The sequence below is a fragment of the Lutjanus erythropterus genome, chromosome 15, assembly GCF_056507025.1.
Source record: "Lutjanus erythropterus isolate fLutEry1 chromosome 15, fLutEry1.hap2, whole genome shotgun sequence".
Taxonomy (NCBI): domain Eukaryota; kingdom Metazoa; phylum Chordata; class Actinopteri; order Lutjaniformes; family Lutjanidae; genus Lutjanus; species Lutjanus erythropterus.
The window spans coordinates 26,923,238-26,941,081 of NC_139331.1; the positions used below are offsets into that span (position 1 = coordinate 26,923,238).

The 17,844-nt window shown below is 37.8% G+C and overlaps 2 protein-coding genes across 2 annotated transcripts; both read right to left on the reverse strand.

Annotated features, from left to right (window-relative positions):
- Positions 1-724: 724 nt before the first annotated feature.
- On the reverse strand, positions 725-6,945 carry LOC146314550 (hydroperoxide isomerase ALOXE3-like). The gene is made up of 15 exons (XM_084737201.1): positions 6,789-6,945; positions 6,524-6,677; positions 4,839-5,043; positions 4,643-4,724; positions 4,395-4,517; positions 4,161-4,264; positions 3,884-4,056; positions 3,580-3,723; positions 3,217-3,420; positions 2,465-2,551; positions 2,198-2,364; positions 1,962-2,083; positions 1,736-1,836; positions 1,311-1,481; positions 725-1,187 (listed from the first exon to the last, which is right to left on the reverse strand). Exons 2-15 carry the CDS (start codon positions 6,674-6,676, stop codon positions 1,008-1,010), a joined length of 2,016 nt encoding a protein of 671 aa, XP_084593327.1. The 5' UTR covers position 6,677; positions 6,789-6,945; the 3' UTR covers positions 725-1,007.
- A 1,618-nt stretch (positions 6,946-8,563) lies between these two features.
- LOC146314551 (hydroperoxide isomerase ALOXE3-like) lies at positions 8,564-17,122 on the reverse strand. Its single transcript, XM_084737200.1, has 14 exons — positions 16,931-17,122; positions 14,894-15,098; positions 14,675-14,756; positions 14,456-14,578; positions 14,228-14,331; positions 13,434-13,606; positions 12,913-13,056; positions 11,907-12,110; positions 11,559-11,645; positions 11,247-11,413; positions 11,044-11,165; positions 10,735-10,835; positions 8,867-9,037; positions 8,564-8,751 (listed from the first exon to the last, which is right to left on the reverse strand). The coding sequence occupies exons 1-14, from the start codon at positions 17,081-17,083 to the stop codon at positions 8,572-8,574; spliced, it is 2,016 nt and encodes a 671-aa protein (XP_084593326.1). The 5' UTR covers positions 17,084-17,122; the 3' UTR covers positions 8,564-8,571.
- Positions 17,123-17,844: the final 722 nt, after the last annotated feature.

Genomic DNA, 17,844 nt, shown 5'->3' on the forward strand with positions numbered 1-17,844 from the left:
GGCATTTGTATGCATTTTGATGATTATTTTGATTTGCAACTTCCTCGGTCTGAGAGTTTTACTGGGAACATTTGATTGTTTAACTGGCTGGATAAACTGCTTCACCCACGAAGAGGGAGGCCAGCATAATGGGCCCAGGAACTATTTAGAAAAACTGTCACCATTAATGCTGAAAGGTACATACGGGTTTTGGACCAACATATGTTGCAGTTTTCAGAGATATATCTACTTATTTCAGGAAGTCAATGCCAAGACACATTCTGCGTGTGTAACAACCACATGGCTTCGTAGTAAAAGACTTCAGGTGTTAGGCCGGCCTCCCTGCAGTCCAGACCTGTCTACCATTGAAAATGTGTGGTGCATTATGAAGCACATAATACAAGAAGAGAGACTGCTGAGCACCTGAAGTCGTATATCAAGCAAGGAGAAAGAATTCCACTTTCAAAACTTCAACAATTATTGTCCTCAGTTGAGAGAGTGTAGTTAAAAGAAAAGTGACACAGAGGTAATTCATGCATTAGTTCACCTTTATTTTGATACTGATAAGAATACTTTTCTGTTATAAGTAATAAAACCCCCAAATACATACATTTATGAGTACCACACAGCTCTATCAGATCAATCTGTGTCCTCATGTTCTTAGTATTTATAGCAATGTATAAAATGGATACGTAAAACAATCTGTTTAATCACCTGATGTGATTGAGCACACTTGAACAGTAGATAATATGGAAAAATGAAAGTCATGCACTTGGAAAAGTCTGAACCATCAAAACCTTACTAATGTTGTAAACGTTCAAATTAAAGTTATCCCCTTAAATGTTTGCTCTTTGAGGCTATAGCCTAATAAAGGGCCAGAGTCATGTTTAAGCTGTTACCCCTGTGTCAATCAGTGAAGTTGCTGCTCACCAAACAGTATAACATACCTGCCAGCATGCAAGATAGGTGTATCTAAAAGAAATAGATGAATCTAATCACCTAATGCAGCCTGGCTCCTTCTATGTTTTTTAAACAGCTACACTGTTCTCTATCTCAGTGGGGTTCAGATATGTGTAGGGTACTTCAAGCTGTGAATTTCTTGCTGTAATCTCTTCACTGAGGTAGGACAACTCTGCTTGAAATTGCTTAATCATCTGCTTAGGGGTAGGCTCATCAAATCGCTCTTCAGGGTACTGACCCAAGGGAACCTGCCAAAACGACAAAATGAAACAGTAGATCAGACTGACGTAACATTTTGCTTGTAATACAGTTTTTAAAAGCAAAATAATAATCAGCCAGTGTTTGTGTGGGTCCATAAACACTAAACTTACCATGTCAGCGTAGTTGTTGGAAAGCAGCCAAGCAATTGCCAAGAAGCTGACTGTCTCGCCAACATTTGGGAGGGTCTCCAAAATGGTGTTGACGCTTGACTGTCCCTTAGTGGTTGGAGGAGGTTTGTGCAGCAGGAGTGAGGCATTGGGCGGCCAGGAGTAGTGGTCATACTAAATTATGAGAAAAACATCAATGTTAGTCGCTTACATTTATCATTTAAAATTTATTACACAAAGTAATATATTGTGGGGGTGTGGGCCCAACTTTGATGGAAGGAAATGCAATGTCAAGTCAATGTCCATTATTGACTGCAGGAAAATAACAATAGATAGAACAGATTCCAGATCTGCCATTTGTTACACATATTTGAATTGTTTAACAAGTTTGTCTGAAAACTAAAAAAACTGCTCATCGGTTGGCTCACCTGCCCACTGTTGACGGCAGCATGTTGAGCCGTCACTGTGAAGATCACCATGGTGCTGTACTTGATCACTTCCTCCACAGTATGAAAGCATGCTGGAAATCCTGTTAGCAGCACAATCATTATTAATTGATCACTAACATTCACTGCATGCTTGGAAAATGATAAAATATTATAGTCTGATATTCAGGTTTTGTTTCCAGATAACTTCAGAGTATGGGTTAAATACCTGAAGCTTTGTTTCCTAAGAAGCCATGTGTGAAAATGTCACTGATCCAGTCCTGCAGCTCGCTGTCTTTACAGACCTCAGAGTCTGAGGGATAGTAGTGTTCCAGTATTCCCCTCACAAAGCTGGCGAACACAAAACAGTAGATTTTGAATTTTGAGTAATCACATTTCTATATGAAAAAGAGGGAAAACTGATGCTTAAATAGATCACACTTGCAATCTTTTTTTAACATTAACCTGTTGATGATATTCCACAGCTTCAGGCCGTCATCTCTGTAGTAGAAGTTGGGGATGGACTCCAGTCCTCGTGCAGTGATGTTCTCTGGCAGACAGAGGGAGCTGTAGGTCATCTCAGAGAGAGACCTTCTCATGAGCTCTTTCGTTCCATTGAATCCAAGTGTGCTCTAATAATAAATAACACAAACATTTACCATTAAGACAGAAACTTTGGTGACATAACTGTAATCTTCTGAGTTCAGAAATATATAAGCTAAAAGGCCTTACAGTACTTAAAGCTCCATCAGTTCCAAAAAGAACCGCACGGCCTCCAGTGTTTATGTCGAGAGTGAACCGGAAATGTGGAAACAGCAGCTGTAAAGATGGAGGGCAAAATATTAAAAGTCAAAGTAAGAATCTCATTTTAGCTAACAACAGGCTGACAATAAGACAAACACACACGCAACAGCTTAATAGTGATCAGAGCCTCTGCGTGACACCTCTCAGGAAGTTCCCCAAGACCTAAACACCTTCAGGAACTTTCTCCTGTTTGCATTTGCACTGTCAGTAGGAACCCTTAAGTTATGTAAGCCAGTCAGTGGTAGGTAGAGCAACCTCTGTGTGACGTAGGACAACCATTACTATGACAACAACAAAACAAGATGGAGGACACCATGATTGGAACTGTGTGTTGTGGGTTTTATGATTATAATGGAGCTTGAAAGGAGAGCCTGGCAGAGATCTACAATCTACTGAGTGCAATCTTCAAGTTCAAGGCTTATTGTTTTGTATAGTATTGTGCTGAGATCAACAGAAAATATATACAATAATATGCAGATACAAAATATGTCAATGCTCTGGTAGCTTAGAGTTTTAAGGTGCTGACAATGCAATCACAGCATCCTTCCTTAAGATTTGACAGGCAACTTTTACTGCATGTCTTCCTTATTTCTCTTTACCATCATTTTCTGTCTCCTCTATAATTGACTTTCTTTAAAAAAAAAAAAAAGAAAGAAAAAAGTGCACCAGCACTGTTATACCTTGTAGAGGGGATGAATCACAGGGAAGTTGCGGAGAGTGGCGATCACAAAGACTTCTGCCAGAAAGTGAGTGTTCATGAGGTGATGGACTGCTTGATGATCCATAGCATCTACATTTTTAATATACATCTTTGCCAGCAGCCAGTCTGTCTCCGGGTCACTGGGCAGAAAGATGGGGTTCTCCTCAGAGGGTTGTTGATACAGCTGGAATATTAGAAAAACACATTTCAGTTTTGTATAAAATAATGTAACAGGACTTCTGAAAACACACTAATGTTCTGTGATTATGTGACTGGACCAGTGACTGTACTTAAATGTTTACAGTATAAATGTTTACAGTGATTTACTGTATCAGTGAAATACCTGGATTGCTATTGGCACCAGTTTGTTTCGTGGGTTTACATAGAACAAACAGAGTCCAGCAGTCACATGCAGAGGTTCACCATTATAGAGTCTAGCTGGTATTCCATCCATCTTTTTCTGGTCATAGAGGAAGATGTTGCCTTTCTGTTTGGGAATGAAAGATGGAAGTGTTTAAGACGTTAAAAGGTGTCACATACGTGTAATAAATTTAGGATTTCCACTGTGGTACAAGTACACTCTTTAACATTAAAATCATCTCCCAAAGCAAAGATTATCGCCCATTTAATTCATCCTTCTTCCGTACCTTCATTTCATTTTGCAGAGAGCTTCCCTTTTCCAGGAACGGCTTGACCATCTCCTCTGTGACTGGAAAGTTTGGGGGAAGCTCTGAGCAGCGTTTGATCACAGTGGGGTTGACTGAGTTCAGAAACTGGTATCCATAGAAGTCATCTTCCTTCCAGTGTTCTTTAACATACTCTGGAAAAATAGCAATTGGAAATTTTTACATCTTAATGTCTTTTTGACATTGTTGTGGTGAGTTATGCTGCAGAACTGGAAAACTTGGGGGAAAAAAAATCTACCTGACATGGTTGTCGTTTTGAACCAGAAGATTTTTTTCATGTCTTCAGTGCTTTCCCATTTTTCAGCAGATCCAAGTAGCCCCTTAATCTTGAGTTCAATACCACTGAAGAAAGACAGGGTAAAGCAAAAAGAGAAAGTGCAAAGGATTAAATGACATACTGATATTAATGCTTCGAATGTACATTTTGCCTCAGTATGATATTAGTCCGTTGTATAATTCTATGTAGACCCACGTCATCCTTTTTGTATTAAGCACTTCTGATAATCTGGCTTTGGAGAGGCGGACTTCAGACGGGAGCTCAGACACATCATTGAAACTGTTGATGTAGGGTAGTCCTTCAGCCATGATCTTCCATCTAAAAAGACAGACAAGCAAACAATGTTACCAAAAAGCTCACTGACATTTTTCCAGATAAACCTCCAACAACACCAGAGGTGCACCTCTAGAAACTGTGCCTGTACTGCACACATAAAAACTTACTGGTAAAAGCCCTTTTTAAGTGTCACCTCTTTTTTCCGGTGGTCAATCAACAGGGGATGTTCATCCTCAAAAACCTTTGTGGCTGAGACATAAAAAACCCCACAACATTCAAATTTGTTATTACAAAATTAACACATATTGCCAAAATATCTTAATAATTATTTGTAATTAATTTTGGAGGGAATTTGAGGCAGACCTTTCCCTCCTCTCAGCTCCACCAGCTCTCCCCTTGAGATCCATCTGTGACATGGGAAAAGAACGACATCTCCCTCTGGAGTTGTCACCATGATTTTGGTGCAGTACCACTCATTTTCTGGCAGAAAAGACCATGGATCTTTCTCCACCTTGAGCAGCAGAAGCTTCCCCAGTGACAGGCTGGTTTTCAGGGTGTAGGTTCCTGTCTGGGAATAAGGGTTAATATAAATATAAACAAAGTAAGTGCCACTGGCTTGGACTGTTCTCATGTAGTCCCTGATTTCTTCCCTACTCAGTTAGTAACTATATGCACATTTTTGTGTACCAAATTGTCAAGTGTTACTGTCACTTACTGCATGACAGGAGGCAGAGGCCAGTTAATAAACTACTAAACTAACTATTAATACTTAACATTATTTATTAGATAAACATATTCAAATTAAAAAGTCCCATAGTTCATCTTTCTTTGAAATTCTTTATTTTCAAATTAAGCATCCTATTAACTTAATTTATTGAGTAAATTGACTTGGTGCAAGGATTGACAGATAAATCAGATATTTTACTGTTTTTAAAAACTGCAGCTGCATTTCAGTTGTGAATGCTTTGATGACACGAACACGAACCATAAACAGAAACTGCTCCTATACAGGGACAGAATGAATATATTATAGTCAGGCAAAGGGTGGCAATTGCCATTGGTCGTTTTGACACCCGTCGTTCAGTTCATTTAGTTTGGACCAGAAGAAAAAAGTGATACGCTACTGCATTGTAGTTTAGTAATCTACAGTGGCATGCAGGTAGAGAGCTCCTGGGCTCAATATTCTTCATGAAAATTAGACATTTTCTACCTCTGAAAAAAGTACACCTTAAGGTAAAACCTCAGCGGTCAAAAGACACTGGTCATATTTCAAGCAATACTAAATGCAACAAGGAGAACCTTTAGTGTGTTTTTAACAGTTGTTGAGGCAGAAGTACAACATTTATGTTAATAAACTCTAGAATGAACATAACATTTGCAGCAGCTTGAACTTTGCTACAGCTGCCAACTTTATTACCTGTCCGTCATATGCAGCTACTTCTGCGAGTAGGTTATGTAACCCAGAAGTGTTTCGGATGAAAGTATGAATCCAGTGTTGGACAATCGAGAGAAATCATGTGAACATTAAGCCTGATTTGGAGCCTGACAGGCTGATGTGAGACATCACATTACTTTTTGCAGAACTTCATACTGCAGCAGCTCAGCTGGTTTTGTTGTTAAAGCTCCTCTGCTATGTCGGTTATGTGTGTCTGTTGCTGCTGTCTGTAAATGTACTTACAGACCTGCCCCGTGGTATATTGACTTTTGTACTTACATTTATATACTTTAGGTCTTCTGCCTAATAAATGCCAAATAAAGGCAGTAGAGATGTCTAATCCAGTCCTTGTCTAACTCTGAGAATGAATCATGTTACATGTCATGTTCTAATTAACCAACATTATGGGGCAAACAATGTTGACTTCTCTTCCCCCCTCCAATTTGGAGCCAATAAACATGTTTTTTTATTAGGTAGATTAATCTTTTTAGCTTATATCTCTATGTATTGTAATGCCATGATATAACACGTTAAAACATAAAAAATTAATTCATTTAGAAAATTAATTTTAGGTCATATCGCCCGCCTCTTTGTCCAACTGGGTTCAACTTACTGTGCCAGTAGAGAAGTCAATGCCAAAGTTGTCCAACTCAGTTCGCTCACTCTGCCCTTTAGTTCCAAATAAGGTGACATATAGGTGATCCTGTGTTCCAGCATATTCTGTGTCACCTGTTGTCACTTCTAGCTTGTACTGAGCCATGGTCATTCTGTGGAATCCATCAAGAAAAAGAAAAAAAAACATCTGTAAATTGTAGAATAAATGCTCCAATACTCTGCAAAAGAAAACAGTAATGACACTGTGTGTTGTCCCTCCTTACCTTATCTGGGTTTCCTTCGCTGTGGTCTCAATCTTGCTTTCTGCCTCTGTCTGATCCCTCCACTCTACCTTTTTGAGACTCCCTTCCCCCTTTCACTTTACTCTGATAAAAGTTGCGCTTCAGGTTTTTATTGTCTGACCAGTAGCTGTAGTGCATGGCTCTCAAAATGCTGTTTTTTTCCTACTTGTTCTCGTCTTATGCAGTTAAAATAAAAACACAATTCAATGCTGACAAAAGCACGGAAAAAACAAACAATGCACAGATAGCCATTTAGGTCAGATTTTCTGAGTTTGTATCTAATTTATAGCAAACTAAAAAACTGTTCTAACCGCTGTCTGCTTTTTTTTTTTTTTTGTTAAGTATAACTATTCACGTCACAAACACATCATGAACAGTAGGAGGGTTATTGTGTTTGAAATTCATTGTGCACCTGAACATCTGATGTCAGACATGAGCATATGAACATTCATATGCTCATTATCTCTTATCTCTTATATGTTTATTGTATAATATTTACACTAGAGTTGGGCGATATGTTAAAATTTTCCAAATGATCATCATCAGCCCATCCATCAGGGATTGACTATATCATCTGCCCCACTCCCACCTCCTCCCGCCCTCTCCAGTCTCAGCTGGGAGATGTGTGCAAGTGGCGAATTCACTTTCTTCCGTACCTGAAGTCAAGCAAAGAGAAAGAATTTCATTTTCAAAACTTAAACAATTATTGTCCTCAGTTTCCAAACACTTTTTTAGAACATGTTGCGGCATCAATTCCTGATGAATGTATATTTACAAAAAACAAAGTTTACCAGTTTGAACAATACATATTTTTGCATTCTGGTCAAGTATTACACAACGCCACAACTTATTTTGGTATTGGTGTTTGAGTAAAATTATATGGAAGTAGGTCACAAGTGACACAGAGGCAATTCATGCATTAGTTCACCTTTATTTTGATATTGATAAGAATACATTTCTGTTATAAGTAATAAAACCTACAAATACATACATTTATGAGTACCACACAACTTTATCAAATCAATCTGTGTCCTCATGTTCTTAGTATTTATAGCTATGTAAATAATGAATACATTACATGAATACACCCCTAATTTACACATTTAGCCCAGTGCATACCTTTACCAACCAAGAGTGCTCTGTCTTGTTCTCTGACCTGTTCTTTAACTACAGATGATGCTACGCCCCCAGTACCTCAATACATTCTGAAGATTCCTCAGAACTTGCCTGCCCTGACTTGCTTTCCTTGCTTAATTCACCAAACCTTATGTTATGATCATTAGTATCGATACACATCTGGATTTTTGTATTTCTAAGTTTATATTTATGATTCTTTACTTTCTTAATCTGTTTTTAATTCATATACCCAATTCCTTGTATGTGAAAACTTATTCTTACTCTGATCTGCAGTAAAATACATGTGGGGCTAAAGTAGTTTTTTGCTACGCTTGCTTAAGTTATATTGACATTGACAGTATGGTACCATGTCTTGCTTGCAGATACAGTAAATGCTGAGGTACCTACTTTCATGTGAGACAATTTTATCAAGTGATACATCTTCTCAAACTGCTCATCTGAGTTATTACTCAACATTTAATACATAACACACACATAGATACAGGTGCCCCACCACAGTCCCACTTAACATGATACAACCAAAACAGTCTTCTATCAGCACACACCAACTGCTAACTGTCACTACCATCCCATTTATTGTATGACCCAAATTCAAAGTTTTTATTGGGCAGTTTTTATTGGGTTTTACTTAAATAGTTATACTGTTCTCAACCTGATTAGGGTTCAGATATGTGTAAGGAACTTGCAGCTTTGAGTTTCTTGTTGTAATTTCTTCGCTGAGGCGGGACAACTCTGCTTGAAATTCCTTAATCATCTTCTTAGGGGCAGGCTCATCGAATCGTTCTTCAGGGTACTGACCCAAGAGAATCTGCCAAAATGAAACAGTAGATCAGACTGAGTCAGTATTTTGCTTGCTGGTTTTTCTAAAAGCATTTTCTAAATGTGGATGAGTTATAGTGAGTGTACATCATCACTAAACTTACCGTGCCACTGTACTTGTCTGAAAGTACCCACCCCATTGCTGCCAAACTGACTGTCTTGTCAATATTTGGGAGGGTTTCCAAAATTGTCTTCATGCTTGACTGCCCCTTAGTGGTTGGAGGAGGCTTGCACAGCAGGGCCGAGGAATTGGGCTTGAAAACTAGGTAGTCAAACTAAATTCAGAAAGAAGTTTTGATATGCATTAGTATTTATTTTTGTAATTGTTACAGTCCCCCTTCACCCGAAAATGTGTTTTGCTTATTATTATTATTTCATTGAATGTTTAACCTTCACAGTGCAGAATGAGAATGTTGGTTTGACACTGACGATGCTTTCATATTCTTCTGCTGAAGAGGTTAACTTTCTCAGTAACACTTTAGAATGAGGGTCCATTAATTATTAGTTGATACAGTGATAAGTGTTAACTAATGTATCTTATAATCATTCACTAATGGTGTCCATGTTAAAGGGATAGTTCACCTAAAAATGAAAATTTAGTCATTATCTTCTCTCCCTCAGACCAACTGAAGGCCGGGTTTAGTCTTTTAGTCCATGAAACACTGCTGGAGTCTCACAGGAAAAAAAGGCCTCCATACTGCTCGTCTGATGTAATCCAAGTTTTATCAAGCTGCAACATGCCAAGTTGGCTTGAAAGACATAATTTACACCATTTTTTGTAACCTGAGTCTTCACTGTAGATCCTTAGCTTGGAGCCATGTTCAGTGCACAACATCTGAACTAGGTGTGTGTGGTATGAACGGCATGTCAAGGCTTTTGGAGACTTGGATTACAGGAGATGAGCAGTTTGTTTTGATTTTTGTTTTGTTTTTGTTTTTTGCAGTTGATTTATCCATTTGATAAGTGGTCATCATTCACTAAATTTGTTTTGGAGATTTATGGAGTATGAAGGTGTGTAGATAATGACAGAATTTTCAGTTTTGGGTGAACTATCCCTTTAACTAGGGTATTAACACATAATAGTTTAATGAAGGTTTACATGTTAATATTAATATTAAAGTGCTAACTAATATATGTATATGTTTGATAAAAAATGTGAATAAATATCATGAAGTTCAGAGCTGAGCTACTTCATTAAGAGAATTTTTTTTTTTTTTTTAATAACTGTTTAAGGGTAATTGTCCACTTACTTGTCCATCCTCAAACTTATGACTCATTTTTGGTAAAGGTTGAGCTGAATGGTGTAAATGTAGAGGTTTGCTTTTTCCTTTATCTTCATGTAAATGTTTATTAACATAATAACTATTTATTAACCATTTATTAAGGGACACATGCTTTCATCTTTACAATAAGGGTCACAAAGAGCATTAATACATGGTTAATTAAGGTTAAGTAATGCTTATATAACTAGAAATTATAGGTTAGGCTGTAACTTATTGTTGAATTTATTATGTGATTAATTATTACCTTTAAACAGACATCTACAAAAATGTTTTTTATCTCAATGAAATGGCTTTGCTGTGAACTTCATGATATACACACTAATTAACATTTTTTATGAACTATGTACTACATTTACTTGGTATCCCAATTGTTAACAAGACTTTTGTCAAGTATATATTATTGCTTAATATAGCTTTACATACCTGTTAGTTTATGCTTATTACAGTAATAACTAAACTAAATCTTTATAAACAATGAAATAATGTATGAATTAATAGTTAACATGATCAGCATTAGTTAAAAAATGATTACTAGACACATTAGGTAAGGTTAATTATTGGGCCTGGATTAATAGACCCTTGTGGTAAAGTGTTACTATAATTCTTCAGATTTTTTATAAGGTAATTTAAGTTGTTTTGGCAAGTCAGACAAATGTTTAGTCAAAGCAGAGTATTTTTGGTTGGCTCACCTGTCCACTGTTGACTGCAGAATGTTGAGCAGTCACTGTGAAGATCACCATGGTGATGAACTTGATCACTTCCTCCACAGTCTTAAATGCTGCTGGGATCCCTGTTGGCAGTACAGTTATCATCAGTAATCACAGGTGCATATATACATACTATATATATATATATATATATATATATATATATGTATATATATATATATACATATATATACATATACACACACATATATATATATATATGTACACACACACACACACACACACACACACACACACACACACACACACATCAGAGTATGTGTTAAATACCTGAGGCTTTGTTTCCTAGGAAGCCATGTATGAATATCTCACTGATCCAGTCCTGCAGCTCGTTGTCTTCACAGACCTCAGAGTCTGAGGGATAATAGTACTCCACTATTGCCCTCACAAATCTGGTAAACACAAAATAAACTGATTTTAAGTGAGTTTTCTGAAGTCATGTAAGGTAACATTTTGAGATTGCACTGCCTGACCTGTTGATGATGTTCCACAGCTTCAGGCCGTCATCTCTGTAGTAGAAGTTGGGGATGGACTCCAGTCCTCGTGCAGTGATGTTCTCTGGCAGACAGAGGGAGCTGTAGGTCAGTGTAGCAAAAGACCTTCTCATGAGCTCTTTCATCCCATGGAATCCAAGTATGCTCTAATAATCAATAACACATAAATAATACAGATCAGACTAGTTTATTCATCTAGAAAGATAAAGAAATACTGATATTCGATGGGATTTGCAAAACTGGAGGATCAACATCTGAGTATTCAGAAATATACGTGCTTAAGATCCGTACGTCACTTAAACTCCCTTCAGATCCAAGAATGGATGTGCGGCCCAAAATGTTTATGTGGAGCGTGCAGTGGAAATGAGAGACCAACAGCTGTTCAGAGAGAAAGGTAAGAATATAAAATTCAGATCAATCTATAAAATCAAGCCGTCAATCTATAAAAATGTCACCACCAAGTTCAAATAACATAAATGTTTCTAAAAGTCAGTCTTCATTTTTCACATTAATTTTTCTCTATGAGAAAAACATTTTTTGACATAATTGCCCCTGATGGTTACATATGACTTGATGATTTTGGACAACATTTACAACATCAAAAAAGCACCGACTGTGATGACAACTGTCTAATTATACCTTGTAGAGGGGATGAATCACTGGGAAGTTGCGGAAAGTGGAGACAGCAAAGGCTTCTGCCAAACCATGAGTGCTCATGAAGTGATAGAATGACTGATGTTGCATATGATCAGAACTTTTAATAAACATCTTGGCCAGCTGCCAGTCAGTTTCCGAGTCACTGGGCAGAAAGATGGGGTTCTCTGCAGAGGGTTGTTGATGCAGCTGGAATGTGAGAAAAATATCTTTCATTTTTCTTTTAAAATAAATTCATGTCATTTGGCATGTTTTAAATGCAAATGCAAACTGATGACTATTATATGCATATGGGAGAAGCACCTTTCTCTCTCTGTCTTTATGCTTGTTCATGCTCATGCTAAACCATGAGTAGTTTACATCACATTATTGCACTAAAAATGTAGTTGCACACGTAAGTTTTGTCTGTGACAAACTTTAAGGCTGGATTTTATAAAACACATTTCTGGACTGTGATTATATGAAAGCACTGACAGGGAATTAAAAACTGGGTAACACTTTATAATAACCATAATTCATAAATAGTAAATTGGTAGTTAATCAATCTAGTAAATAGTTATTTCACCGTTAAACAATGAAATAATCAATAATTATTTAGTAATGCTCAAATTTGTTATTTTATCACTAGTTTGGTTAATATAAAATTTCTTTATAAATTATATATTGTATCATAGCTGATAAGAGATAATAAATACTAATGTAATTAGAATTTCTCTTATCAACAGTTAATTACCTTTTTCAACAATTGCCTTGAAAAAGGTGAGTGCATATAACTGTTAGTGTTGAGTTACTTCAAGTGTGAAGTAGGGGGATGTGCGTGTAGCTGTGTGTAGACTGAACTCCCTCTACTAATAACACATTATGGGACATTCTCACAGCAGGGTGGGACGTTTCTTCGTGTTTCTATTGTATAATCTGGGTGCTTTGTGAATATGACGGTATGCAATATGAATACTGTCACAGAGTTGCTCTACTGTAGTAAGTCTAATACCTGAATTGCAATTGGCATCAGTTTGCTCTCTGGGTTCGTGTAGAACAAACAGAAACCAGGAGTCGCGCGCAAACGTTCACCATTATACACCTGAGATGGTATTCCATCAAATATCTTGTAGTCACAGAGGAATATGTTGCCTTTCTGTATGGGAAGGAAAAATAGGGGAAAGAAGTGAACAAAGATCTTGAAAGCTTCAATAATGTATTACCATTTCAATGAAACATTGATTGGAATTTGTGCTGATATGTATTTTTATGGTTGGTTTTATATACTCCAAGCACACACCAAGACAGACGTATCAAAAATACTCTAGCAAGGTAAATAAAATATCAGCATAAATACAATAAAATATTCACTAGTGTCTGGTCCTTTAAGAAACCCACTACATTTAATGAAAGCAAAACAATATGAAGAAGTGAAATGGTTGTCCAGGACTTTCCACTGTTATACAAGTAAACCCACAAATCATTTCCCAAAGCAAAGAATATCACCCATTTAAAGCCCCTCAATGGTCATACCTTCATTTCCTGCTGCAGAGAGCTTCCCGTTTCCAGGAATGGCTTCACCATCTCCTCTGTGACTGCAAAGTTTGGGGGAAGCTCTGAGCACCTCTTGATCACATTGGGGTTGACTGCGTTCAGAAACTGGAATCCATAAAAGTCGTCTTCTTTCCAGTGCTCTGCAGTATACTCTGGAAGAACAGCAACTGGCAAATATAATCTGTCTCTAAATTGAGAAACTGCTGGATGAAGCGTCAGAAATTAAGGAAGCTTCGTGCTGCTGCATGTTATTTAGTTATTAAAGTTAATTTCCATATTTAAACAGGTAATTATCCATGCTCTTCTAACAACGTGCTTTGACACCTTACACAGGGTCATAAAGTGCATTATTAATAGGAACAAATATTGATATGGTGCAGCTACATGCAGTAGGCTCAGTGCTCACTCTTCAAGTCATAGCAGTTCCTCAACACTCTTTAAACTACAGAAAAGATATATTTTAGTGATGAAATCATCATGTATTGAACCCATTAAAACTTCTAAGCATATAAATATTTATTTTATGTTCTTTCTTTCTACTTAGGGGCTAGGCTACTTAGTTAAAGGATCAACGTGTCGGATTTAGTGGCATCCAGCAGCGAGGTTGCAGATTACAACCAACTGAATATCAGTCAAAATATCTGCTGTGCAACCAGTCCGTTACAGAAACTATAGGGCCTGACATATGATGCTGACATAAGTCTTTCGCTGGCACACGTCAGCATAAGAATGACAGTGTTGAGGTCAGTTAAACAGCAGAACTATAACTCTACCTGACATCCATGTCTTTTTGAACCAGAAGATTTTTTTGATGTCCTCAATGCTTTCCCAATGTTCAGAAGATCCATGCAGCCCCTTAAACATGAGTTCAGCATCTCTAAAATAAGAAAGGATAAAAAGAAAGCCAAGCAAAATGCAGACAAACAATATACTGATATTAATGCTTGAAAATAGCTTTTTGCCTTACAAAGCCACAGATTATAATAGAATCGCTGACTTACAGTAATCTTTTTGAGAAAAGCATTTCCAATCCTTTGGACACAGAGAAGCACATTTCAGCTGGGATCTCAGATGTATCTTTGAATCCAATGCCGTGCGGTAGCTTTGGATCAACAATGTTCCATCTAAAAAATGAAAAACAAAAGGAGAATCATATAGAGATTTGTCAAGATAAACTTCTGAGACAAAATGAGAGCAGCACTGCACACATGAAAACTTACTCGTACAAGCTCCTTTTAAGCAGCAACTCTTTTTCCCGATGGTTAGTCAACAGGGGGTGGTCCTCCTCAAAACCCTTCATGGCTGAGACATAAAAAAAACATTACATCAGTAACATTTTAAATGACATAAACAAAACCACTGGCAAAAAAAAAAACAAAAAAACAAACAAACTGCGGTATCTTATAATTTTCCAGTTATTTGGAGAATTTGAGGCGGACCTTTCCCTCCTCTCAGCTCCACCAGCTCTCCTCTGGAGATCCATCTGTAACAGGGGAAAAGAATGACGTCTCCCTCTGGGGTCGTCACCACGATTTTGGAGCAGTACCACTCATCTTCTGGGAGAAGAAAGTACTTTTTTTTCTCCACCTTGAGCAGCAGAAGCTTCCCCAGAGATGAACTGGTTTTCACAGTGTACACCCCGGTCTGGGAAAAAGGCAAAGTAAGAAAGTAATAATTACATGAGGACCAAGCAAATACAACACCTGTTCAGAGAACATTTTTTAACTGATGCTGAGCACTGAAAACAACCAACATCACAGCCTTTTATTTGTGTATGCAAGTCGTACAGACTGCCACAAAACTTCCATACTGGTTCTCACAGTCAAATATAAGAGCTCTTCCTGTTGGCATCAAACAGCATATGAAGGATAACAATGGAAAACACTGACTGATATTGATTATAAATGAGCACACGTGCTTTCTCTATGGTATATTTAACCAAAGATGTTCAATGGAAAATAAAAAATAAATCTTAAGAAAAAGGGCAAAAGTTACACAACATTTTAAATTTAATATGATCGCAAATGTTTGGAAACTTTAAAATAACATCAGGATGTGAATCTGCAGCAAAATATATACAGTCATCTTACTGTTATAGGCTATGTGCTAATGTAAACACTCCACCCAAACACCCATGCCACTTATGCATGTCCTAGTTTGAGACTACAGGGCGGTGTCAGGTGACCCAGGCCCTCTGACCATTTCCTAATGCACAATGAAAATAAACTGCTTCACAGGAAGGAGGGACAGATATATCAGTTTTGTTTGATGGGATAAATTAACCTGGTAATAACCTAAAAGAAACAGATTGAATGAATGAATGAGTAACAGAGAAGGCTGATCATTGTCTGACAGCATTTCAGGCCCTGCAAAGTGAAATAGGATCAGATGGTGAACTATTCAGGGAAAGAAAACTATTAGCTGAAGAGGAGCAAAAGTTACACAAAAATGAGGACAATTCTGCTGCCATAAATGTGGATTTCATACTAAAATAGTTTAAATATTCTCTACATTCTGTCCCTGGTAGGAGCAGTTTTTTTTTTTTTTTTGTGAATCATTCAAACGTTTCAGTCTTTGCATGATGGAAGAGAGTCCAGCTGTTTGAGGCTTTATAAATTCTTTGAAATGTTATCAAAGAATTTGCAACTAAAATGCACTTATAGTTTTTAAATGTAGTAAAATATCTTATTTATCTGTCAATTTTTGCATCAAATTAATTTAGTTAATAGTTTAATAAGTCAGTTAATTTGAAAATAAGAATTTAAAAGAATCTTTAATGGTTACTTATTAATTGACCCCTGATCCCCTGTGATTTTGCAAAAGTGGTCTCTGGGCAAAGTAAGCTGTGTACCCCTGCAGTAGGGGCTGGGGGGGTCAACTGACAAACTTCTCTGGCTTGTAAAACAGCCAGAAATCTAAACTCCATGTTGATTTCCTGCAGTTCCTGGCCTGTGCTAGCTGTAAAATCCCAGTAAACATGGGGAATTACCATTTGGCAAAGGTCAACAATTGTCTTATGCCCTGAGCTACCAAGGGCTCCATAAAACACCTCAAACTTGTGGTTGAGAAATTTTTTTAAGCGTCTCATGGCCTCTCCACTAACTTTGACTATTCAATGATCTGTACATGACTCAGGAGGACAGTAGCCAACTCTAAACTAACAGCTTGATAAGGTGTACAGACTGTTGAAAAATGGAGTGAAGCTGGTCCAGCAGTGCTGAAAAGAGGAGGAAGCACGAGGAAACTAAAAAACAATACCCACCCCAGGCACGACTTGTTCATACATACTGATACAGAAGTATCTGCTGCCCAAACACCAGACTTCATAACAGCCTTATTTACTCAAGGATTCAAAAAGGGGGAGAACAAGGGATGTGAAGATCCTCACATTTGCGTTTGCCTTAAGCCCCAAAATGACTGAACCCCACTTTTCATGCAGTGATGTGAACAATGGTCAACAATTGGCTTCAACTTACCATCCCAGTTCGAAAATCTACACCAAAGTTGTCCAGCTCAGTTTGCTCACTCTCCCCTTCTGTTCCAAACAAGGTGACTAGAATGTGGTCAAATGTTCCTGCATTTGTCATGTCACCTGTTGTCACTTCTAGCTTGTACTCAGCCATGGTCATTCAGTAGCAGTTCTCTGTGGACTGAGAGGAAAAATGAAATGTCAAAACTCAATGGCAAGCATAAGTGATACTGGTTCAAGCAGAATACCTGCAACACCTACCTGTTGGATTTATTCAGTGCCTGCTATTCTCATGTCTGCTCCTTTTTTATGTCTCCACATCTTATTCTCCTCCCATTTTCAATACATTTAGTCATGATTTGTGAAAATGCAAACTGTGTCATTTGTCTATACTGGAAAGAACACAGTAACGCCATGCAAATTCAGATGGAAATGATACCTTCCAGTATATTAACATAAGGTGCTATAATTCACCAGGCAGCTACAGCTTCCTAGGGAACGTGACAGCACAAATACACCGATCAGGCATAACATTATGACCACTGACAGGTGAAGTGAATAACACTGATTATCTCTTCATCATGGCACCTGTTAGTGGGTGGGATATATTAGGCAGCAACATTTTGTCCTCAAAGTTGACGGATGGAAAAATGGGCAAGTGCAAAAATTTGAGTGAGTTTGACAAGGGCAAAATTCTGATGGCTGGACGACTGGGTCAGAGCATCTCCAAAACTGACGCTCTTGTGGGGTGTTCCCGGTCTGCAGTGGTCAGCATCTATCAAGAGTGGTCCAAGGAAGGAACAGTGGTGAACCGCCGACAGGGTCATGGGCAGCCAAGGCTCACTGATGCATGTGGGGAGTGAAGGCTGGCATGTGTGGTCCAATCTAACAGATGAGCTACTGAAGGCAAGCCGGCGGAGG

Bases quoted from the DNA above. Each gene is read 5' to 3' on its own strand.
- LOC146314550 (XM_084737201.1), bottom strand. From the start codon at position 6,676: ATGACCATGGCTCAGTACAAGCTAGAAGTGACAACAGGTGACACAGAA. The intron at 1,837-1,961 runs GTATTTAACCCA...TGCTGCTAACAG, and splicing joins CTTAGGAAACAAAGCTTCAG to GATTTCCAGCATGCTTTCAT. The intron at 1,188-1,310 runs GTAAGTTTAGTG...TCGTTTTGGCAG, and splicing joins CCAACAACTACGCTGACATG to GTTCCCTTGGGTCAGTACCC.
- LOC146314551 (XM_084737200.1), bottom strand. From the start codon at position 17,083: ATGACCATGGCTGAGTACAAGCTAGAAGTGACAACAGGTGACATGACA. The intron at 11,646-11,906 runs GTATAATTAGAC...CTCTCTGAACAG, and splicing joins TGATTCATCCCCTCTACAAG to CTGTTGGTCTCTCATTTCCA. The intron at 11,166-11,246 runs GTCAGGCAGTGC...TGTGTTTACCAG, and splicing joins CTGTGGAACATCATCAACAG to ATTTGTGAGGGCAATAGTGG.